This window comes from Ceratotherium simum, chromosome 23 (genome assembly GCF_057802395.1).
Source record: "Ceratotherium simum simum isolate JZ-2026a chromosome 23, ASM5780239v1, whole genome shotgun sequence".
NCBI lineage: Eukaryota > Metazoa > Chordata > Mammalia > Perissodactyla > Rhinocerotidae > Ceratotherium > Ceratotherium simum.
Window position 1 is genome coordinate 21,892,862 of NC_141922.1, and position 23,562 is coordinate 21,916,423.

At 39.6% G+C, this 23,562-nt stretch overlaps 1 protein-coding gene across 1 annotated transcript in view; it reads right to left on the minus strand.

Moving 5' to 3' along the window:
• Nucleotides 1-1,064: 1,064 nt before the first annotated feature.
• The window catches only part of MAL2 (mal, T cell differentiation protein 2), a 28,628-nt gene continuing 6,130 nt past the window's right edge, over nt 1,065-23,562 (minus strand). Inside the window, exons 2-4 of the mRNA XM_087447520.1 lie at nt 15,504-15,674; nt 6,231-6,386; nt 1,065-3,387 (exon numbers count right to left, since the gene is read on the minus strand). Coding sequence (XP_087303646.1) covers nt 3,316-3,387; nt 6,231-6,386; nt 15,504-15,674 — 399 coding nt within the window. The 3' untranslated portion in view covers nt 1,065-3,315. The remainder of the gene's footprint in view (nt 3,388-6,230; nt 6,387-15,503; nt 15,675-23,562) is intronic.

The following is a 23,562-nucleotide window of genomic DNA, read 5'->3' on the forward strand; positions in this document are numbered from 1 at the left end:
AGATGATTGCCTTCCCCTAAACCCTGGATTCCTCCCGCATGAATCCATTAACTTGCCACCTGAGATGCTGGCTCACTTAGTAATAAAATTGAAGCGCGATGTTAAGGCCATAATCTTCATGACAATGACTTAGAATTCCAGATTCTGGCATATTCAGAGGTGGAAATTAATGTGTGAAGATCGAATGGCATATCTCAGAAGAGAGAATCCTTTTGATGTTAGTTCCAGGGGTGATCAGGAAACTAGGCTAATTCAGGAAAGGGCTGACTCACGTAAGGCAATGGAGTGAACTGAAACCCCATAGTCCATACCAGAATTAATGGACCAGAGCAATATTCAGGCAGTTAAGCATTCCGGGGATCTCTGCAGACCAAAGCTGCCTAACATTTTCCCTATTATGCAGGTTTGGCTTAAGTCTTATAGCTCAACTCATGAGTCCTAGGTTATGACAAAAAAGTTCTAAAAGATGACATCTACCATAAACAATTGTTATTAAACATGCTACTAAAAACTTCTTTGGGGGAAAAAAGGGTTATATTTTTATATATAAAATATGTAAAATCTGGGAGAACTAAAGGATACATAGCCATTAAGAGCCCAGACTTTGGAGTCAGACTGCTGGGGTTTAAATCCCACCTTTCCCACCTGCTAGGTACCTGACCCTGGGTGTTTCTTAAGGTCTATGTTTTAGTTCCCTCATCTTTAAAATGAGATGATAGTATCTACCCCATAGAGTTGTTATGATGAGAATTAAATGAGCTAATATTTGAAAAAATGCTTAGGACACTGCCTGGCATACATTAAGCACCATATAAATGCTTTTTAAATAAAATAGAGTATAATTTAAACTTCCTTTATAATATTACTTTCAAAGACTTACCTCTGACCTTCATCAAAGAAAAAAGACTTACTGACATTTCCCAAGAGACCATCTTTTAGGTAGAAATGTTTAAAGAACTCTTTTACATATTATGAGTCTAGAAGTTCCAAATCTGTCAAGTTTATATCAAACCTTTAACTGAATTTCAAAGTGAATTGTATAAAAAATAGATGACCAAAAACGATTATCAAATGAATACTTTATTAAGAGTCATAACACTTATAAAATAAATTCCTTTTCATCATGGAGTTACCAGATTTTAAAACCAACCAACATTTTTACAGCTAAGATATATAAAGAAATCCTCGAATGCCATAATTTTTGTTCAAGTGCTTTGTCACTCAACTCACAAATCTAGAGTGCGATTAATCTACAAATCTAAGTATTCACAGTTAGATGAGTTTTAGGCTTGGTTCTTAATGATCTAAAAGCAATCCATTTACAAAAGTGCCACCAAAGCAGTTTCATGAAATCATTTAATTTAATGCCACCAAGCGTGGACCTGTTACCCCTTGGAAACAAAAATACAATCTCAAAACTAAATCTAGCAGACTAACTTTAAACGATTCCAACTAGAATGGACTATATATCCTTATGGCACATTTATGACTTTGTAATATACAATTCATAATACAGGTTTAAGCGTGTGGTATGGAGCTGGATATTATAGAAAAAGAAGTTGGATATTACAGAGAAGATATGATGTGAGTATAAAGTCATAAGACTGATTTCCTATTGTCACAAATCAAAACATGTCTTTTATCTTTATAATTACATCACAAACCAAACTCTAATAAGATTCTTCTTTCTAGGGGATTATTACATAAATAGCATTTGATCACTGAGCATTGATCATGCTATTCGTTCAGGATTGTTCTACGTTCCATGAGATCTAATAGCCCAATTTATACATGGCACTCTTAGGGGATGATTCAGTGAAAAAAACAAAGGGCTGAAAGTATGGAACGATTGAAAGCCCTCTTTTCCCAGAAGTAGCCCTCCTGGGGCAAGAGATAAGTACATTGCTTGGACAGCATGGTGGGAGCTGGGGACTAACAATAACTTGTTCTCTGATTCATTTTGGCACCTTTCCATGACCAAGGTCTCTACAGGTGGGTTAAAATACTTTTCTGTGCTATTCACCTAGAGACAGTTTTTGTGATGACTGTTGTTTTAAAACTGATTTTGTGTCTCTGTCACCAATGAAAAACAACATAGATGTCACGGCTTTTACGTCAGGGCTATTATCAAAACATGTAAGAATCTACAACTTTAAGTTCTATTCAATACTCTATTCAAATGTAACTCAGAAAGTAATGTAAAATAATTAGAAGTAAAAAGTTAATTCTTCAAAGAGCTCTATTTGGTAAAACCTCACATATCCACACACAAATATTCATATATTCATGCACAGGGCAAACAGCTATATCCTGAAGCATAAATAAATCCAAAGTAAGACATAAGTAGTTAGATACCAGTTCCAGTAGTGGTTAATGGTCTCTAGAGATCTCACTTTAAGGATGCCAGATGAGAGTTTTGCTCAGTTACTAGGAGACCTTTAGTTTGATTAAGCAACTAGGGTTCACTTCATAAATTACTTTTTTCTGTATCCAACATTCTGCTTGAATTAGCTTGAGAAACTATACACCCTTTCTAGGGGAAGTATTTGATCATTAACACAAAGGTCATGTGATTATTGCATAATTATGTGGCTTGTCTAATTAACTTTATACTTTTCAGGATTTCAATAAAATACAGAACACATAACTGAGGCTTTACATTACAGGTCGGCAAACAATAGCATGCAGCCCACAGGCCAAATCCAGCCTGCTGCTTGTTTTTGTAAATAAAGTTTTATTAGAACACAGCTACACTCATTCATTTACGTATTGTCTATGGCTGCTTTCATACAGTGACAGCTGAGCTCAGTAGTTGCAACAGAAACTGTATGGCCCACAAGGCCTAAAATATTTACCATTTGGACCTTTATAGAAAAAAGGTGCCAATCTCTGTTTTATACTAAAAGATAGAGTTCAGCGGGAAGCCTATTTGAAATGTGTTTTTTTTTTTAGGGAATTTTAGTTACCTATTAAAATTAAAATTCAGGTGACGCAGCAACTAAACCAAAGAGATACCCCTTTCTTATGAACAATATCTGTATATTTTATGGCTATAAAGGGAAATTTTCTTTCAAAGAAAAAAAAAGAAAGAAAGAGACAGATGTAAAATTAAAGGCCATTTCTCTGCTTAACATCATAATAAAATTAAAATTCCATCCATGAAATGAACCAAAGCTTGTACTTAGATTCTCTACATATACTAAACAAATTACTTTTGGAATGTTGTTATATCTGGATAAAATGGTATCCAAATTGATCAGACATATAAAGTAGACAAATGAAACTAACACACAGGCAGTTAGTTTCTAAGGAGTGTTACGGTCGCCATCTTCGTAAAGCCAAACCCAAACTGCAACCATAACAAGCTGTCGTCACAAAGGCAAAAATCTAAGAAAAAAGAAGCAGAAGTTCACATCAGATTTATAACATTGACTTGAAGAAAACACTCATCCTAAGGAACAACTATCTGAAGACTGAGCAGACTACCTAAAGATACTCAACACTTACGAAAATGGCTTATAGTCATCTCCTTTTTTGATGATTTGTACTACTATTTTATCCCCTCACACCATTAGCCCTTTTAAACATTCTAGCCCCTAAAAATTTTCTCATTTGTGGACAGCCTTAGTTTGAACATTTTTTCACATACTGGACTTACATGTCAGGTATTTGTGAACCCCCCTTCGGGTATTCAAAAATTCATCATGAGGCGTCTATTCATACAGTGATCTCACAGCCAAGGAAAGTGCAACTATCAGGACTTGAGGATGTATCAAATCATTTCTGTGATGGTGGAAAAGTGACTTTAGAACCGAACAAAGAAAACTCATAGAAATGAATCATCAGGTTAGCAAGGGAGATAGTCATCAAGTCTGTACTCGGCACTGAATTACTGTCCTTAGTGTTCAACAAGGATTTCGTTAGCACCTACTATGTGTATATTAGTATGTTTGGTGCATATAAATAAATAGTAGATATTGTCCCCACCCTTTTGGGGTTTATGATCCATAGAAAACCAGAAGACAAAGCAATGAAATATGATAAAACATGATTTAGTGCAGGGATCCTTTTCCAGGAAACTATAGTTCTGAGAAGGAATATCAGATTCACCTATAGAACATTTTCACAGTATAATTACCATTCGGCTGTTCTATCCACCCTTCTTCTGTTGGTTGTCTCTCTGACACATCTCTAATCTAGACATTGTCTGCTGAATGAGAATGACTACTTTTGATACCTATTATTAGTGAAAAGGAATTTTCCTCTCTCTAAGGTACTGAAATAAAAAGAAAAGTGAGGGACCTAATATAATGTCACCAATGAATGGCTCATACATTTAAGTGTTATTAAAACTCAGAAACTAAAGATTAACTTCTACTGGAGTGTATGGATGAAATGGGACCTAACGTAGAACTTGAAGCACAGAGAGATTTACTAAGGCGGCTTCACTTAGGCAGAGAGAGAAAGGGAAGGATACAAGGGACAAAGTCACAGAAGAGGGAGAGTCAGAACAGAATCACACTATGGAGAACATGGAAAACTGGGCTCCGAGGGCAAAGGGATATTAGTGAGAAATTAGTGACATTCACCACTGACCATCAAGTACTTGAGCACCTATTAGTCTCATGCAAGTAGGATCTCAGGGAAACTATAAATAAATTTGGGGCCACTTCAAGGATCCAAGGGAGGTAAGGAGAATTTAGCCTGCCCTATTGAAAAGGAGGGGATGGAAGTAGTAAAGGAAAATCCAATGGGAACTGATGACTAATAGGAAGGACATTTGGAAAAAAGTCAATTCCAAGTTGCTGAACTTTTCTCTGCTTTGTAAAATTGTTAAAACCAGTGGTTTTCTAACTGTGACCTTTGGATCACAAGGATTCCATGAAAGTACCTCAGAGATGATGAGGTGGATAGAGGTGGCCTTATGAGAAGAGAGGATGGGCATCACTCAAGACCATCTTCCCCTACTCCAACTATGGCATCTATGCTTTTCCTTCTACATTTATTGGGTATTAAGTAAGAGTTCATTGAGTAAAACAGTTTCATTTCTTATAAAAGAAAGTATAAAAATCACTGATCTCAACTATAAGCCTTTCAAAGCTAGAACCATGCCTCTCTCCTGTTGCAATCTCACCTTCAGTCTAATTCATTGTAGATGCTCAATGAATTCTGACAAATCCTAACAGAGACTTGGAAAGCTTATGATAGTGGGTCTTGGAATCATCGGTCCTCTACCCGTCAAAATCCAGACTCTAGACCTGTGCTAGGGTTATCCAATATGATAACCACTAGTCACATGTGGCTATTTAAATTTAAACTCACGTTAACTAAAATGAATGAATGAGTTTAATTAATTAATTAGTAGCTATCATATTGGATAGTGCATATATCAAACATTTCTATCATTTTAGAAAGTTCTACTGGACAGCACTGTTCCAGACAGATTTTAATGGCTATATGGGGAGTCCTGGGCAGTTTATTTGCTATTTACATAAAATAGTAAAACATTAGGGTCACTTACTTGCTATATAGTCACATTAAATATCAAGACATTTCAGGGAATAATTTAAATTTCTGACACCTTAAGTTATAAAAACAGAAACAGTATATCATTTATTAAATTTCCTATGCCAACACAAAGTGACAAATTCACTTAAGTATATGAATTAAGGAGTATAAAAAAATTTCCCCATGGAATGCATTTCATCTGCATATCATCTATTGTAATGGCTGGCATAGTTACCTCCCCCACTCACCTGGACTTTCCTCAATGGCAGGAACTATGCCTTATTCATCCCTGTCCCCAACACGCAGCAAATTACCTGCCTTGTGGTAGGCTCTTGGTAAATATTCATTGAATTAAAATGGATTACAAATAGGTCTTGAACACTGAAGAACAAATCTCCCTTACCATGTCTGAAGTTACAAGAAGTAAAAAGCACAATTAATTCTTTTTACAAAGTAGACTTTGTTGGGCTAGGCCAACCAACTACCACGGACCGGCTATAATCTTACGTGAATGTCAATCTCTCTGTGCTTCAGTTTCATCATTGACAGCACTAGGGGTAATAACAGTACTTTGCTCATAAGGTTATTGTACAGATAAATAGCTATTATATATTTAATGCTAATATCTATTATTAAAGAAAATTATTGTTGCCTGAGGAGTTTCTTGGAGACCCCAACAGTGGAGGGGAAGCGCTGGGAAACTGTATTCATCACACACTTACTGTGGCTGCTACGTTTATGTTATATTGGTTATCACTCAAGAGCGGCTGCAGATCCATGGTTCTATTGCAGTGCAGGTCGTGCAGGGATGTGGTTGCTGCCTCCAGTAAAAAGGCTCCAAAGTAGAAGACAAACACTGTAAAATGGTAAGCAAAATCCTGAAAAAGGAGGGAAAAGAGAGACATCTACAATTAAAAATAATAAGATTTTGTTGTTGTTCCTCATTTCAAATGATGAAGTGTACAATCAGGAAGATTAGAACATTTAATTAAACAATCTTTAACTACATTCACAATTTATTTTGGCCACTTTAGCAATGCCAAACTATTAGAATCCAAACGAAAATCTACTGACCCATTATAAATGGCACAGTGGCAAACCTTTTGATACACTGAATTTTATAATAAAATTTATAATTTCAGTTTAGATTAAGGTGCCATAGAGATCAATATTAATTAATATAAAAAAGAAATAACATGTTCTCCTTAAAATTCAAGTAAAATAACATTTAAATTACATCTTGTTATAGTTATTACATAACTATATTATTGTAGTAATTATATAGTTATATAATACATACACACATTTTATAATTAAGTTTTTTATTTTTGAGCAATTATTGTTTTTATTCATTAGGTTGTCACTCCATACACTGTAAGATACAGAAGACCAATGAAATCATAGAATTCAATAACACATCTTCTGATATTCTAAAAAAATAATATATCATAAACTTCTTTTATATAAAAAGTATAGGGACTTTTCATACAAAAATCAATTATTAGGTTATTTCATATGTTGCTGGCATTAATGTGAAGCATAACTCTATTAAAAGTCACATTGTCTTGGGGCTGGCCCCGTGGCATAGTGGTTAAGTTCACGTGCTCCGCTTCGGCGGCCTGGGATTCACAGGTTCGGATCCTGGGCGTGGACCAACACACCACTTGTCAAGCCATGCTGTGGCGGCGTCCCATATAAAGTAGAGGAAGATGGGCACAGATGTTAGCCCAGGGCCAATCTTCCTCAGCAAAAAGAGGAGGACTGGCATCGGATGTTAGCTCAGGGCTAATCTGCTTCACAAAAAATAAAAAATAAAAATAAATAAAAATAAAAAAATTCACATCGTCTTACCGGAATTAATATACCATCAACACACTGCTGCATGTTTTTGTTAACAGCTTCCATAAACCAGGTACTTTCATTCCTTATCATTCATCCTTACAACCACCATGTATTATCCCCATTTTACAAAGAAGGAATTTCTTCTTTTTTTTTTAATTAAGTGACTGTTCCAAAGTCACACAAAGATGAACTTTTGAAGGGAGAACTCAAATCCACATAGGTCTGTCTGGTTCCAAAGCCCACTTTCTTTCCTATCTACCAAACTGTCTGTTATTGATACAGCAACATTACAAAAGCAGAACACTGCACTGCCTTTGTAAATGCCCATTCAGCAAACAAAACTGTCCATAGGAACTGCTCTTATCATGCCTAGAACAATAAGGACAAAGTTAACTAACCAGGCGTGAGAATTACATAGGTACAGCACTAAAAATGTTTTCTACTTAACACCTCTAATTTATAAACTGACCCACGAATGCCTTCAAAAGATTTAAGAAAAGTGTTACATACTGGTCATGTGTCTAATCTATAGGAGAAATGCTCAAATACATGTCGTTATTCAACAAATGTTAATTGATGAAGGTCAAAATCCAAATGTCATGACATTTGAGGATTAAATGTAATAGAGCTAGATCTTAATTAGTAATAAAGATTAAGAGAAAAATAAGTTTGAGATCATCAGGTACTTACTTACTTTACTGAGGTAGACTCTCAGAAATGGCTTTTTTTTATCTTAAAAGGGACAGGAGAAGTGTGGTGGCAGGGCCTGCAACTCTTGGTATGATGTGACCCTTCTTCACCAGCCTCATCTGGTGCCACCGTCACATCTCTTTGAACATCAGCCACTTTGGCCTCATTTTGGTCCTTAGAAAGCACTCTATACCTCAAGGTTCATACTCTTTACACATGATATTGTCTCTGACTGGAAAGCCTCTTCTCACAACCAATTACTATTTGCACCTTTCCCCTAGCCTTGTCCCCCGCTACCCCCTCACATACGATTTCTATTCCCGCCTAATTTTGTCTCCTCCCTCCTTTTCAGGAGTATTAGAATAGAATTGTGGTGAAGGCTTTTCCTGTCCAATCCTGTTTCTTCCCCCTTCATCTTTCATAGGTGTTACCATCCAATAAACTTCTTGCACTCTAACTCTATATGGCTTGGGCCATATTATCCAGCTAGCCATATTATCCTTAGGGTCATATGTACCCTAAGGTATTGGAGGAAAAGATGTAGTATGTAGTATGCTATCACTACGCAGGCTCCTGGAGTTCTAGAGTCAGGCATGTAACCTGCAGGGGGGCACTGCATGTCTTTGAAAAGCAGCTCCTGGTGTACCCCTGGGCCCTTGTAGAGAAGGAACACTTGATCTTGAGACACCAAGTTACTAAGTATCCAGAACTGCCCATTATGAATTGAGTTCTATCAAAGCCACCAACGCATAAAGTCAGGCAGGCCAACAGCAAGGCTACTTAAGATGGAAATGGCACATCAGAGAGCAATCTGAGCCGGGCTGGAGGGCACGAGTCAGCTGCCTGAGCAGGTAGCCCAGGCCCCCATATCACCTACCAGAATGGAACTGCCTCCTTCCTCAGCTCACACCTATGGCCACCTAGGGGAGGGGTTCCCTTATGTCTATTGAAGGAGAAATAAAAGACCTGAGCTTGTTTATGGTGGCATGACATGTGGTTGCAGGTGAAAAGGGACAGCAGCTACATTATATGTGCATTATAGCCACATTCAGGGTTGGCGTTGAAAGACAGTGGTTAGGGAATATTTTCCTAATGGGTGGAACTACGAGTGGTGCAGCATTTCATGCTCTTTGTTTGGAAAGCAAAGTGGCCCAAGGTGAGAATACACAGAGACTCACGGTTAGTGGTAAATGGTCTGGCAGGTTGGTCAGGGCCCTGGGAGAATAAAAGACTAAAAGTTCAGAGACAAGGAAGTATAGAGCAGGGAGATGGACATATGGGATTAGGCACGAAGAGTGCAGTATGATCTTTCTGTCCCATGGTAATGCCTACCAGAAGCATCCGCCATGGAATGCCACATAGAGAAAATGGCATGACCAGCTGATGCTAGCCAGACTTTGTCTGCAGCCACCTGATGACTGGCATTATGGGCACATGAAGACAGTGGCCACAGTTGTGAGAAGGAGGCTATGTAAAGCCCAATAGCATGGACTCCTAATTGCCAAAGCTGATCCAGCTACTGCCTCTTCTGAATGTTGAACCTGCCAGCAACAGAGACCAACTCTGAGACCCTGATATGGCACTATCCTTACCTGGTAGCAAATTGATGAAATTGAGCTCCTTCCTTCCTAGAAGGCATAATGGTTCATTCTCACAAAAACAGGCCCTCATTCTGAGTACAGATTTGCTTTTCCTTTCCTCAGAGCCTCAGCCACCACGACTACTCAGGGACCTACACAATTCCTGATTCACAGGCATCCACTCAACACAGCATCTGACCAAGGGACCAACTTCTCAGCACAGGAAGAACGGGAATGGCCTCACAACCATCTAGAAGCTGCTGGCCTGATAGCATGATGCAATGGCTGGCTGAAGGCACAGCTTGGAGCACCACTCTGTGAGGATGTGCAGCCATCCTTTGGGATGCAGCAGAAACAGTGAAGAAGAGTTTTCTACATGTAGAGAATTCTACATTCTACAACATGTCCCCATTTTCAATGGGAAATAGGGGTTTCTCCACTTACCAACACTCCCAACGATCTGATGAAAGACTGTTATTGCTGTCTCTGCAACTCTGGGCTTTGCATGACCAGAGGTGCTGGTCCCCAAAGGGTGTACTCTTGCTAGAGGGTACAGCAAGCATCCCATTGAACTATAAGCTATGGCAGTTGCCTGTGCACTTTGGATTCTTTGTGCCCAGGGACCAAAAGGCAAGAGGAGGAGTCACCATCTTGACAAGGGTAGCTTATCCTTATCATCAATAGAAGACACAGCTGCTGATACACAGGAGGGAAGGAAGAAGTATGCTTTGAACTCAGGTGATCTACCTGGGGCCCTCTTGGAACTCTCTTGCCCAACTGTGACTAAAAGTGAACAATGGCAGCAATATGGCCTAAAAAGGATATGGTTACCAGGAATGAGGGTTTGGATTACACCATCAGGTAAGCCACCAAGACCAGCAGACACAAGTGTTGAGCAAGAGGAGTTTAAGACGGTTAGTGGAAAAGGGAGACAATGAATACCAGTTGTGTCCCTGAGACCAACTCCAGTTAGATGAGCTATAGTTTGTCCCTCTAGCCTCTCTCTCTCAAGTTCTCCTTCAGGAAGAGAAGCACACTGGAACCCTGGAGGAGCAACTCCCCAACCATGAATGGAGAGTGGATATGCATGGTGCAAGAAGTGGACTGTAGCCTCCACAATCATGCACTGCACACATTTCCCTTCAAGAAAGAACCCGACATTCAGCTGTGAGGAGTATAGTTAGCTGACACCTTTGCTTCAGTGGACTTGGGATCTACCCCTGTGCTTGAGCCAAGGCCACATTATGGCACAGTGGGCATACTGGCCACTTTTGCCCAACACAAGACTCTCAAAAGGAAGGCTGTGGTCTGGAGCTTCTCACTGATTTGGCCGAGCCTTTGTCAATCTGCATCACACTCTAAGACTTTTCTTCTGTATCCTATTTCCTCCCCCGTTATCTTTTACAGGTGTTATTCCCCCCCCCCACACCCTCAAAAACAAGAAAATCTCTAGCACTTGTAAATCCATCTTAGAGTCTGCTTCCCAGTGGACTCGAGAGGACACATATGCTCTTCTGGTACCCGGAGCATTCCCTTCTTGACCATTAACATAATTTTAATTAATGCACCCATCATGTAATCATTTCTTTACTGCCACTGTCTACTACAACAATCTCTTTGAGAGTCACTAGCAAGCCTGTCTTGTTCACCATTGTATTTCCAGGGCCTAGCACAGGACCAGACACATATTAGGTGCTCAGTAAATATTTCCCACCGCTGGAGAGCTACACTCACATTTATATTGGGCCATCCTGGACATCTTATTCCAATTCCTGCTATGTATGGGATGCGCGCAGAAAGGTCTTCCACAAATTTTGCTCATTGTCTTGGACAAGGCAGATCTAAGCCATGGGTTCTCAAAGGTTAGCATGCATCAGAATCACCTCGAAAGCTTGTTAAAAAGCAGACTACTGGGCCCCATCCCTAGAGTTCCTGACTCAGCAGGTCTGGATGGAACCTGAGAATTGGCATTTCTAACAAGTTCCGAGGTGATGCTGGTGCTGTTGGTCGGGCACCGCCCTTTGTGAGCCACCTGTCCTGAGCCCTTGGCATTGCCCACTGGCAGATGTCCTCATCCCCTTTCTGAGACCTTCACAGACTTCTGCTCTTTTGCCAATCTTTCCAACACTCACACACCCCAGAGAGCTGCCCAGTTGCCTTCACCTTTTCCTCAGATAAACTCAGCCTCAAGAGTAGCTTGATTTTTTTCAGTGACAAGTGACCACCCCTCACATTCTTATCTCAAGTCCATGTTTTGCTCCTCAGTTCAAGGTCAAACTTTCACTAACTAGCTAAAAAAAAAAAAGCTACCTTGTATGTAGGGGGATCCTGGTTTACACAACAGCAGCATGAAAAAGGGACAACAGTCACTTTGAGCTTTAGTGTTCTCATCTGTAAAAAGGAGGATGATAATAGTTTTCCATAAAAGACTGTCATAAAGGCCAAATAAGTAAATGAATGTGGGGACCACAAGTCTAGCTCAGGACATTTGCAATATTAAGTGACGTCCATAATAGGCAAATGATCAAATGTGTGCCAGCTACATTTTTTGGGAATAAAGGGAAATGTTTAATTGTACAGGACATTTTTTTTGGTAGCTCTTATTTTTCTAAAATATATCTTTCCTTAACACCCCACCTCCCAAGAAGGGGAAAATAAATATGGCATCTTTTGTTTAAAGTTAGGCAAAATAGTATTATTTCTCTCCACAAAAAAACAATAAAGAAAAACCATCTCAAAATAAAAATCTGCTTCTCTCTGTAAATTAGAATGGGGCAAGTTTTTAGCATTAAATATATGTTATTACATCTTGTATTTTTATTTCACCATTTATACCAAAGTTAGAAGCTCGGGAGAAAATACTGAAGACTTCTACCATAAATGTTAATTTAATCTCATGATCAATAAAAGCTTGAAGCTACAAATATTTTAGTTACCATCCCACAACAAATACTTCTAGAAAACAAATTCTTTATCAAAATGCACCCTTGCTTCCTTCATACATGGTGTACAGACGACACTGAACTGTTACCATAGGAGGAAACAATTATTTTTTTGAGCAATTAATGTCTAACAATTCCAGAATGCAGCAATTAAAAATTGTTACCATCTGGTGACAACTCCATGATATGCACAGCTCAAAACTTTTCCTGGCTGAGAATGTGCAAGATATATCACAAAACCTATCAAAAGCAACCAAACAGTCAAAAAGTGACTGAGCATGGAGAAAATCACACAAGAAGAGAAAGAAAAAGAGCCCTTTCTAAATATGCAAGCATTTCAGTAAACTCCTTGAAGGCAAGAGTTGGTTCTTTGAAAGTATGCCCATCATATGACAAGGCTGTGCAGTGGCAAGGCTGTTCTGTGTGCTGTGTGTCGCTATCACCATTTTTTCCCTAAGAGCAGACTGCTCCAGCTAGAAACCACAGGATAAACTCTGCAGGTGACCCATGGAATAGACTAGCAGGTCTTTCCAATTACACTGGTTCCTCTCATAAAGTGGTTTAACAACAACAACAAAAAAAACTCTTACATTTTATTGTCTGAACATCAAATAATGCTACAAATCAGGGGGAAACAAATTTAGGAAACCTAATAAATTAAGAAGGACATTAATGATTGTACTCAATACCAAAGATAAGACTCAATATAAGCAAAAGGAAAAAAGATGGTATGGACATATGTATAATAAAAACAGGAGTGATATTGGAAAAATATTTAAACATTGGTAAGGCATGTGCATCAACCAATTAGAAAGAATGCTGGGCATTGCAGGATCCTGGAGACTCACTACTTTTCCAGGTATTAACCCTTTACTTGCTGGGCTATTAGGTGGTCCAGGCAGGTCCCAGAGGAAAGGCCAGGGTCATGGGGAGCACAGCACCTGGGAAGAGGTAGTAGGTTGGGGCAATGACTATGTATTAACCAGCGTCGAAGTACCAGTAGGGCTATACACATACTGGCCAATTACCATCTTTGGGCCTGATACTAAAAGAGTCTGGTGGCGCTAACCAACCTTAGGGATTGATTGATTCATTCCTATATTATTATGGGAAAGTCAGGCATTTAGAAAGAGGAGATTAAGCATCTATCTGTAACTTAAATAGGGACCTCTGATCTTCATCACCTGAACAATTATTAGAAATATTTTCTCATTATTAATGAGAAATCAAGGCAAAAATGTAGGAACACACTGTATCAGCAACCTAAGAAACAGACTTTCTTTTTTTTTTTTTTTTAATTTTTTGTTTATTGCAGTAACATTGGTTTATAACATTGTAAAAATTTCAGGTGTACATCATTGTACTTCTATTTCTGCATAGATTACATCATGTTCACCACCAAAATACTAATTACAACCCATCACCACACACTTGTGCCGAATTATCCCTTTCACCCTCCTCCCTCCCCCCTTCCCCTCTGGTAACCACCAATCCAATCTCTGTCCCTATGTGTTTGTTTATTGTTGTTATTATCTACTACTTAATGAAGGAAATCATACGGTATTTGACCTTCTCCCTCTGACTTATTTCACTTTGCATTATACCCTCAATGTCCATCCATGATGTCACAAATGGCTGGATTTCATCGTTTCTTATGGCTGAGCAGACAGACTTTCAAAGTTTTAAATTGCAAGCCTCAGCGTGTTTAAGGAATTATGATTATTGATCACTTATTATAAATAGTACACAAAGCTGAGCACTTTATAATACATTAATTCCATAACAGCATCTGGTGAGGTAGGTATTATTATTACCATTTTATAGAGAAAGAAATTGAAATTCATAAAAGTTCAATATTTTACCCAAAGTGACACAGTTATTGAACAAACCAGACCTAACCTCAAAGTCTGTGCGTGACTGTAACCACTGCACTGCACTTCCTCCTTAGCTTTACACTAACCCGGGCCATCTGCCCTTGGGCGGGTTTAATGGGCAGCCACATTCGCTAGACTTCACTGGTGCTGATAACATTTGAGATGACGGTTTTCCTTATGCTCTATAAATAGGACAAGAACAAATATTTTCCTCTAACATCTGTCCTAAAGCTGCTGAATAAAATGCTACCATACTTGAAAGGAAGATAGATAAAGTCTGACTAAAGGCCTAATTAAATTTTCTAACCACCAAAATGTGACTAAAACCTAATGGAGGTTCTCCATGAACTTCATTAAAGCACTGTCCATCATGGACTAGAATTCATGCTCCCCTGGGCCATTCTGAGATAGTCCTAGAGCATGAATAACCACAAGCATGAAAGAGTCCCTCTATATTAAACGGTGAAAGGGAAAGTAAGTTGATCCAATTTAATGGTGTCATAATTTGAAAAACTGTGCTGACTGCAAATTCATGTCTTAAAACTTACCAATTCTTATTAATTTAGGATAAGAATTGAAAATAAATATAAAATATCCTCTTTTCTTTTCTAAGTATCTGGAGAGTAGAATATATAGCTAACGTTTTCTGAAAAGAATATATGCATTTAATATCTGAAGCAGAAATCAATGGAAAATTTTAATATATGTCATAGCATCCATCTCCCAAAGGCATCTGTTCAATAGTTCAACAAAGGCATCTGTTCAATAGTTCAATAACTGTAATACAATTCATTTGTTGAATGAAATAAAACAGTCTTTGAGTAAAGGTCATCTAACTCATAAAGGAGTAAAGGAAAGATTGCTCAGCTCTATCAGCAGAGGAATGTCGCAAACTGGGACCTGCTGTTCAGCAAGGCAGCCGCATGGCAACACAGCAGACACTGTGGTCCGACCTTTTCTCTTTCACTAGAGGCAACAGATAGAACAGGGGATCGGGCATTTCAGGACAGAAGGAGATATTTATAAGTTTTTCACATTTTCCTGAAATAGACTTAAAAATCCCTTACCAGGAAGTTCCAATTGGCATCAATCTGAGTCACCATGCCAGAGAGGAACACGCCAAGGAAGATGAGGGAAAAGATAAAAGCGGTCACGGACACGAACATGACCCATCCTTGCAGCAGAGGTAGAGGAACATTGGAGGAGGCAACCAAAATCCAGACGAGTCCCCCGAACAGCTGAAGGAAAAGAGAAAGACGGTAAGAAGTTTGGGCAACAGAACTGAACACGCTTGTATCACCCTTACCACTACCTTTGTTTCTCCCAGGCCCCTGCACACAGTCCTGCAACCCCGCCCATCCTCTTCTCTCTCATTACGCCAGATGCCTTCTTCCCTCAGGTGAAGGCCAGTGCTTCTACTCGCAGGCCTGATCTGACTCCACACCTGTTTCTGCACCTGCCTTCGTGTTGGACTCTTGTCTTCAGCCCATGAACAGGCCCAGCATTCTTGCATCATCTAAAAATATCTTCCTTTGACCCCACTGCCTCTCTAACAACTGCTCTAAGTATTTTTCTTTTCATTCAACCATTTTTACAAATCCATCTTTGCTTGGTCACCAGCTCCTCTCCTTGCTGTTACTCTTCAAACCACTGTACAATAGTCCCCCCTTATCCACGGGGTCTACGTCCAAGAACCACTGTGGATCCGAAGCCACAAATAGTACCAGACCCTATTTATACTATGTTTTCTACCTATACATACATACATACATACATATGATAAAGTTTAATTTATAAATTAGGCACAGTAAGAAATTAACAATAACTAACAATAATAGAACAATTAGAATATACTGTAATAAAAGTTATGTGAATGTGGTCTCTCTCTCTCTCAAAATATCTTATTGTACTATACTCACCCTTCTTGCAATGATATGAGATGATACAAAGCCTATGTAATGAGATGAAGTGAATGACGTCGGCACTGTGATGTAGCATCATTTGCAGACCACAGTTGCCTAGGGGTAACTGAAACTACAGATAAAGGAGGACTACTGTGCACTGGCTTCTGTTCTCACCACTTCTCAGCGAGTTTATTAGCAAAGATCAGCCATAACTTTCTAACCTGTCACTTCTAATGGCCATGTTTCAGTCTTTACCATGACTTATTTGTACATGTGAGATTATTGCCTCTATACTGAATAATAGTTGCAGCTGCTGTACATGACAGTAAACAATAAAATCTACCATCATTTATTGTCATTCTACTATGTGCGGGCAGGGGGATAGGTACTTTAGATATTCATGGATCTAATACTCAATAAATACCTACTCCTGCCAGGTACTGTGCCAAGTGCTGGGAATAAAATAGTAAACAAGCTATACTTGGTCTTCACCATCACAGGATTCCTAGTCTCTTACAGGAAAAACACGAGCAAGTGATTAAAATGCTGCTTCATATATGTCACAATTGGGCAAACACTGGGAATTGCAGGTCCCCACAGTGAGGGCTCTAAATTCAGATCTGAAAAGTCAGGAAACACTCCCTGGAAGCAACAGCCCAAAGGACAGGGCTAGGGAGGGTAGCAGAGGGAGGAGAGGGCTGTTCCAGGGCAGGAGGTGAGTCTTGAGAGGATCTGGTGGGAGCCGAGAGTGCCTGGCTGAGCTGAAGGACAGAGCTCAGCATGGTGAGGGCAGCAGGCACCAATCGGGGAACAGCCAGAGGAGTGAGCTGGAGACAGAGCTGCAGGGTCCTGAAGGTCAGGTCAAGGAGCCGAACTTCACTCAAGGCAACGGGAGACCACAGATCACCGTGAACAGGAACTAGCAAGATCAGTTCTGTATTTAGAAGTTTCTCTCTGGCTAGAGTGCGACAGTGGAGAGGAAAGGATGGAGGGCTGAGGACCACATAGGAGACTGTTACAACAACAGAGTGTAAACTAGAGGACACTGAGGACGGAGAGAAATGGATGAATCGGAGAGAAATTTAGAAGTAGATGTGATGGTAGTTGGTGACTGATCAGATGTGGGACACGACAGCAAAACAGATAAGGAAAATACCCAGATTTCTGGCTTGGGAAACTAGGAGTGAGTGAGAAAACACAGCAGGAGAAATGGGTAGGGGTTGAAGACAGTCAGTTTTATGACTCTAACAACAGCAATGTCCTCCATACAACCACTAAAGCAACAAAGGCTATGCATCCTTTGCACGGCATTCCAGACCCTTTAGGATCTAATCTGTCTTTTTCACCCTTGTCTCTTGCCACTAGTCTCACATTTTACATTACAGAAAAAAAGTCCGCAATAAAGCCTTTTGACATCTGAGTGGCCTGACAAATGCTGGCCCAGAATGTCATTCCCTCCTCACATGTATTTGAGAAACTCCCACTCATCGCTCATCCTGAAAAGCACGTCATCCAAAAAGTCTTTCCTGAGATCCATCCACGCTCAGCTACCTCTCCTTCCTCTGGGCCAACTCCCTACTGTGACATGTTACATCAACAAGAAACATGGTAACTGAACGCTCTGGGCTCTCAGTCCAACTGCAATGTTACACCTTGGCAGTATGCTGCTTTATATGTCTCTGCATCCGAAGCCATTTATTAATCTACATAACAACACTTTCCTAACTATCAGTCAGTCACTATGCTAGATTCAGTAACGTAAAAACCTAGGCTATACACCTGTCCTGAGGCCACCTACCGGCAAGTGGGAATCAATTCCACCCCCCGCCCCAATACTCTCACAAACACATACACACACAGGTAATATCACAGAAGCATGTACATCTGGCACATAGAAGGCTCTCGAATATTTGTTTAGTGAACAAATAAATTCCTAGTTCACATATGAGAACAGCTGGAACTCCAAATATTAAAAACCAATACATTTGTATCTTGCATCTTAAATATCTAGATAATATCCAAATTGCACAGGTCACTAAAAGTTAAAAATACAAGTTTTAATTCAAGTTTCTAAAAAAAGGCCCAGTCATACAATTCATTACTACTTTGAAAAACATTTTTGAAAGCATAACAAATTATCATGTGAGCAATGATAACTAAAGCACCAATTAATAAATTCATAATTGTCGTGGTACATCTCAAGTCCTAATTTCAAATGAAAAATGAACAATCAACCTAGAAAGTTTTATGATATAAATCTAAGTCATGAATATTAATGCATATAAAAAAATTTAACCACAACCTATTAGTAGCTATGAAAAAAATAATGTTCCTGGTAAAAGATTCTCTACTCTTTCATACTGTTTAATAAATATTTGAAGGTGATAAGATCTCAGATCTTTCATTTTTTCTCAGCTTCTTCTTCCTGGTAGCCTTTTCTTACTCTCCCACTACAAATAATGTACATTACTTTAAATACTGTTTAAGAAATATACATCATTATTAAATACCTGTTAATTCAAGAGTCATTTATTAAGAACCTATGTGCAAGTATAAAGGGTAAGAATGAACAATTGGCCACCATTTATTAGCGGCAAGCAGATTCAAATAGGTAAGCATAATTATATGATACAGGGATTATGATAAATCAACACCTCTGAAGAACAGGCTATAGATCCCTTGCAATTAAACATACCACTTAATAAACCAGGACTGGACCTCAGACTGGTCAGTCTCAAATCTACTGGCAGGCACCACAGAGGAATACTCAAGAAAAAAGAAAGAAAGGCAAGGTTCCGTCTCCAGGAGCTCCACATGAGGGAGAAACAGACACCATCAAATCTGATGCAGGAGCAGATTGTGGGGAGTGCTATAAAAAGAGCTCAACACAGTGTGCTCCGAGGCTGGGAGTGGGGAGAAGAAACAGAAAGGGAGGAATCCAGAAAGCAGGCAGGGGAGGCAGGTTTTGAAGCAGGCTTTCAAGACAGACCAGGGCTTCGACATGGATGCTAACGTGAAACAGTATAGATTAACTGTTCTTGTCATACTCAAAATTACAGCCCTTCTAACACCTCAAAGGCTTGGAAAGAAAACTGAGTGCTTACATGCCAAGAAGACAGATTCGCCTCCCCATTTGTGGCGTGTGTTGCATGGGAAGGGGGAGGGGAGGGAGGAGGAGTATGAAGGTCCCTCCCCACATAAACACACACACACTACATCCCTAGATCAGAGATTCTGGGAAATCTGGGTTTAAGTCCTGCTCGTCACAGTAGCTTGGGAAGACAGAGGCCAGAGAACATGATTAAGCCCACTTTGGAGATCCACCTTCCTTACTGCAAGACTGTCATACTGGTGTAGGGTCACCAGGGCTTCAACACAGTTATTTCTTCTCTACTTCACGATTTCCTTTTGCCAAAAGCTCCCTTCTCTCCCGAGCTTCTCAACCTGTCTCCAACTTTAAAAACTGAGCTTTTAATAACATTACCAATGCTCAGTATACTCACTTCATCTAATTCTGGGTGTTATTAAGCTCAGAGTATTTACCAGACACTGTAATTATCAGCATCCTTGTTTAGTAGCGGTGACTCTGAAGGAAGCCTTGTTTTCAGAGGTGAAAAGAAGAGCACAAAAACGGTTAAAATCTGAGGGAGACCAGCTGATAAAATATCGTAGTAACTGCAGAGTATACACACTGGGAAGAAGGGTGGAATGCCATGCTCAGCCATTGTTCTCATCTTGGATCTGAATCCACATTCTGACCTCTTGTCTATCACTGCCTTCCCTTGCTCTCTGGTGTCCTAAAAAATCTGATAATTAAGTATAAAACTTTCAAATGCACTGCATTTTGAAGTTTCTTTCAGGGACTAAGGCAGGGCTCATGACTCCAAACCTTAAGCTCTAACAAAAAGACAACCCGACTTCCAGATAATGCAAAAGTAAACATTTCGCAGAAGCAAATATATGTGTGTGTCCCTGTGATACAGTTACCCCTTACCTTCTGAGCTGAGATTTAGATGTACCTGGCACACATCTCAAGTGCTCAAATACACTCTGAGTTGTGGTTATTACACTGCTACACATTTCTAAAACCACAGATCTCCTTCGTGGCTTACCATATGTTTTTCACTTTGGTTTGGCCCCTGCAAGCCAGACGAGTATGACTTGGCTGAAGCCCTCCCATAAGAAAACCATGGAAGTATTCATCCACACATCACACTGAACTGAACCCTCAGAGTTGGAGTTAAAACATGTTTTCACTAGAAACTGTAGACTGGCAAAATACGTAACCCCATGGGAAAACATGGTATTGAGCAAGCAGCAACTCTTGTAATTCTGGCTGCGTGGATTACAGACTTCTCAACTTGTCTCCTATTTGGATGTCTTCTTATGTCCCCAAAGGATTCCTTTTGCAAATACCCTTTTTCTTTTCCAATGTCACTTTTTCCCTAATAGCTTGCTTTTAAACATGCCCTCCGACATCTTAGCTAATAATTTTCAAACCAATTTGACACCTTCATCTTAGTATACTCTTATTATTCACTAAGTAAACAGGCTAATTCTAACTCTGACCTATTTTCAGTCAATGTTTGGAATGAGAACAGGGAAAGGTAAGTGAATCTGAAGGTATAAAGGACTGGTTAGACTTCCCCTAAGGAAAAATACTACATTATTTAAACATTCTGTATATAACACATACCTGTCTCTTTCCAATTCTCCTGTTATTTACATTTTGAGCATTTCATCAGTATAGCAGTGAGAATGAATCAGCCAGTGAGCCTAGAGTTAAAAAAAAAAAAATGTCTCCTAGTCTGACTTATAGAGTTAGAGTAAGAGGTTGAAGCTAATGAGGACAACAAAAATATTAGCTAGCATTTATCGAGCTCTTATGTTCCAAACACTGTTCTAAGGGTTTTATTTGTACCAATTTAATCCTCACAAACACTGAGAGATAATTACTATTATTATTCCCATTTTACAGAGAAGTTAATTGAGGTAGAGAGCCCTTAATAACTTGCCCTAAGCTACAGAGTTAAATGTTAGACCTGGGATTTGAACTTGGCAATTGCCTTCCAGAGCTTATTCTGTTAATATACTCTTCTGCCCCCCCTCAAAGTTTAGTGTTCATTCTAGAGCAGGGTTTCTATCCTTTTGCCATGGAGCGGCTTGGTGCTGGGGGAGGTTGATTTCCTGAAATCATATCAGTTGGGTAGATAAGTACATATGCATTTTTCTGAGGACACAGTCTATAACTTTCATCAGAATCACAAAGGGGTTTGTGACCCCCTGCAAAAGTTCAGAATACTTTATCTCCTTGATAACCCCTCCTATTTTAATGGGTGCTGACTTATTTGGCACCTGCAAATGAAATTACATGGTTAAAGAATGTTTAACATGTTCAGACTAGTTATCATCTAGTGAATAGATTACTTACACTTAACTTCATTTTATACACAACTTGTATTTCAAAAGATTTTTTTTTAACTGGGAACATAGGCAGTCAACAGATGCAAGAACTGACAGATGTGTTTACAAGGCAACCCATAAAAGTGTAAATTCATTCACAAGGTGACTGCAATCCAGTGGTACCAGTACCAGAGAATACTGCTGCCTGCCTCTCCAAGCTCATTCCCTACCACCCTATCTTTGACTCCAGCCTCTGTCCCTCATCCCCTGCACACACAGAGTCCAATACATTGGTCCAGGCTTCTGCCTAGCATGCTGCCATCAAAATTTTTTCTGGATAACTAAACTCCAGTACCATGTCTTCCAGAAAGAGTACCCTGGCTGGATGCCATTCCTTGGTGCTTCCATGGTTACTGATGCATGCATCCTTCATAGTGCTTACAACAACTCGTTTGAAATCATGGGTTCTGCCCAATCACATGCCTGTTCTGCCCACTCGACTGTGAGGTCCGAGTCTGGCACTGCCTTCAACATCTCTGTATGCTCAGAAACCAGGACAGTGCTTTCTACAGAAGATGTTCAATTGCGTTCCTCCTTGAAATGAACAGAAACCAACCGGTCTGTGTAATGAATGGTTCTAGAAGAAAATGCTTCAGAAGTGCAGCTTGGGATGCTAGAAACAGACTGCTGTCTGGAGCTCAGCTCATTCCCTGGTACATGGTGGGTGTTCAAAAATAGGCATGAAGACTACTGAAGCAGGAACATGTACTTCTCAATTTTCAAGTTATTATTGGCAACACCCACCATCTAGTACAAGATCTCAGGAGGCTAGGGTGGAAAGTTATGAGGAAGTTGGCACCTTTTGCCTGTCTAGCTCAAGACACCCCATTTTCAATCTTCTTAGGGCCCTAAATTTGTTCAATTTACCTCTTCTATTGTAATTGCCACTGGAACTTTTGACCAGGGTAGTGTTTATCTTATGCCTTATCCCACCCCCTCCTGCTCTCCTCCATTAATCCCCATCTGTCCTCTCACCATGCTGACTTCCATCCAAACTGGTCCTGGACTAGCCCTGGTACAGTTCTGAGTTAGAGGCACAATTTGGCAAGGTGTTTTGTTTTTTTTAAATCAAGGAAGGGAAAACAAGACACATTCTGGGAAGCAATGAGAGATGACATATATTAGTAAGAGGCCTATGTACAACATATACTAATGCAAAAGAAGTTTTGCTTTTTAGATTTACATTTTAAATCTAAAATTCGAAAGCTTTAAAATTTTTGAGGAAGGCCGGCCCAGGGTCATAGTGGTTAAGTTTGTGCTCTCCGCTTCGGCGACCCGGGGTTCACAGGTTCGGATCCTGGACGCAGACCTATGCACTGCTTATAAGGCCACACTGTGGCAGCGTCCCATATAAATTAGAGGAAGATGGGCACGGATGTTAGTCCAGGGCCAATCTTCCTCAGCCGAAAAGAGGAGGATTGGCAACGGACGTTAGCTCAGGGCTGATCTTCCTTATACACACACAAAAAAATGTTTGAGGATGCTGTAAGGAGTTACACTTTCTTCCTCCCCATCTGACCCCAATTGCCATTTCAGTTTCTTAAATAGCTGATGCTAACTCTAAAATGGAAAGCACATATTACAGGGAAGAAATATGTTCTGGTCTCTTTTTATTCTTATTTATAATTTTCCTTAATTTTTAAAATCCTCTTTTCATTTTATAGGTAACTAGTTATCACCTAGGTTAAAAATGTTCATGCATGCCAATGCCTTGACATCAGCAAGAACTCTACAACTCACTGCCTCTTTTCTTTCTTTT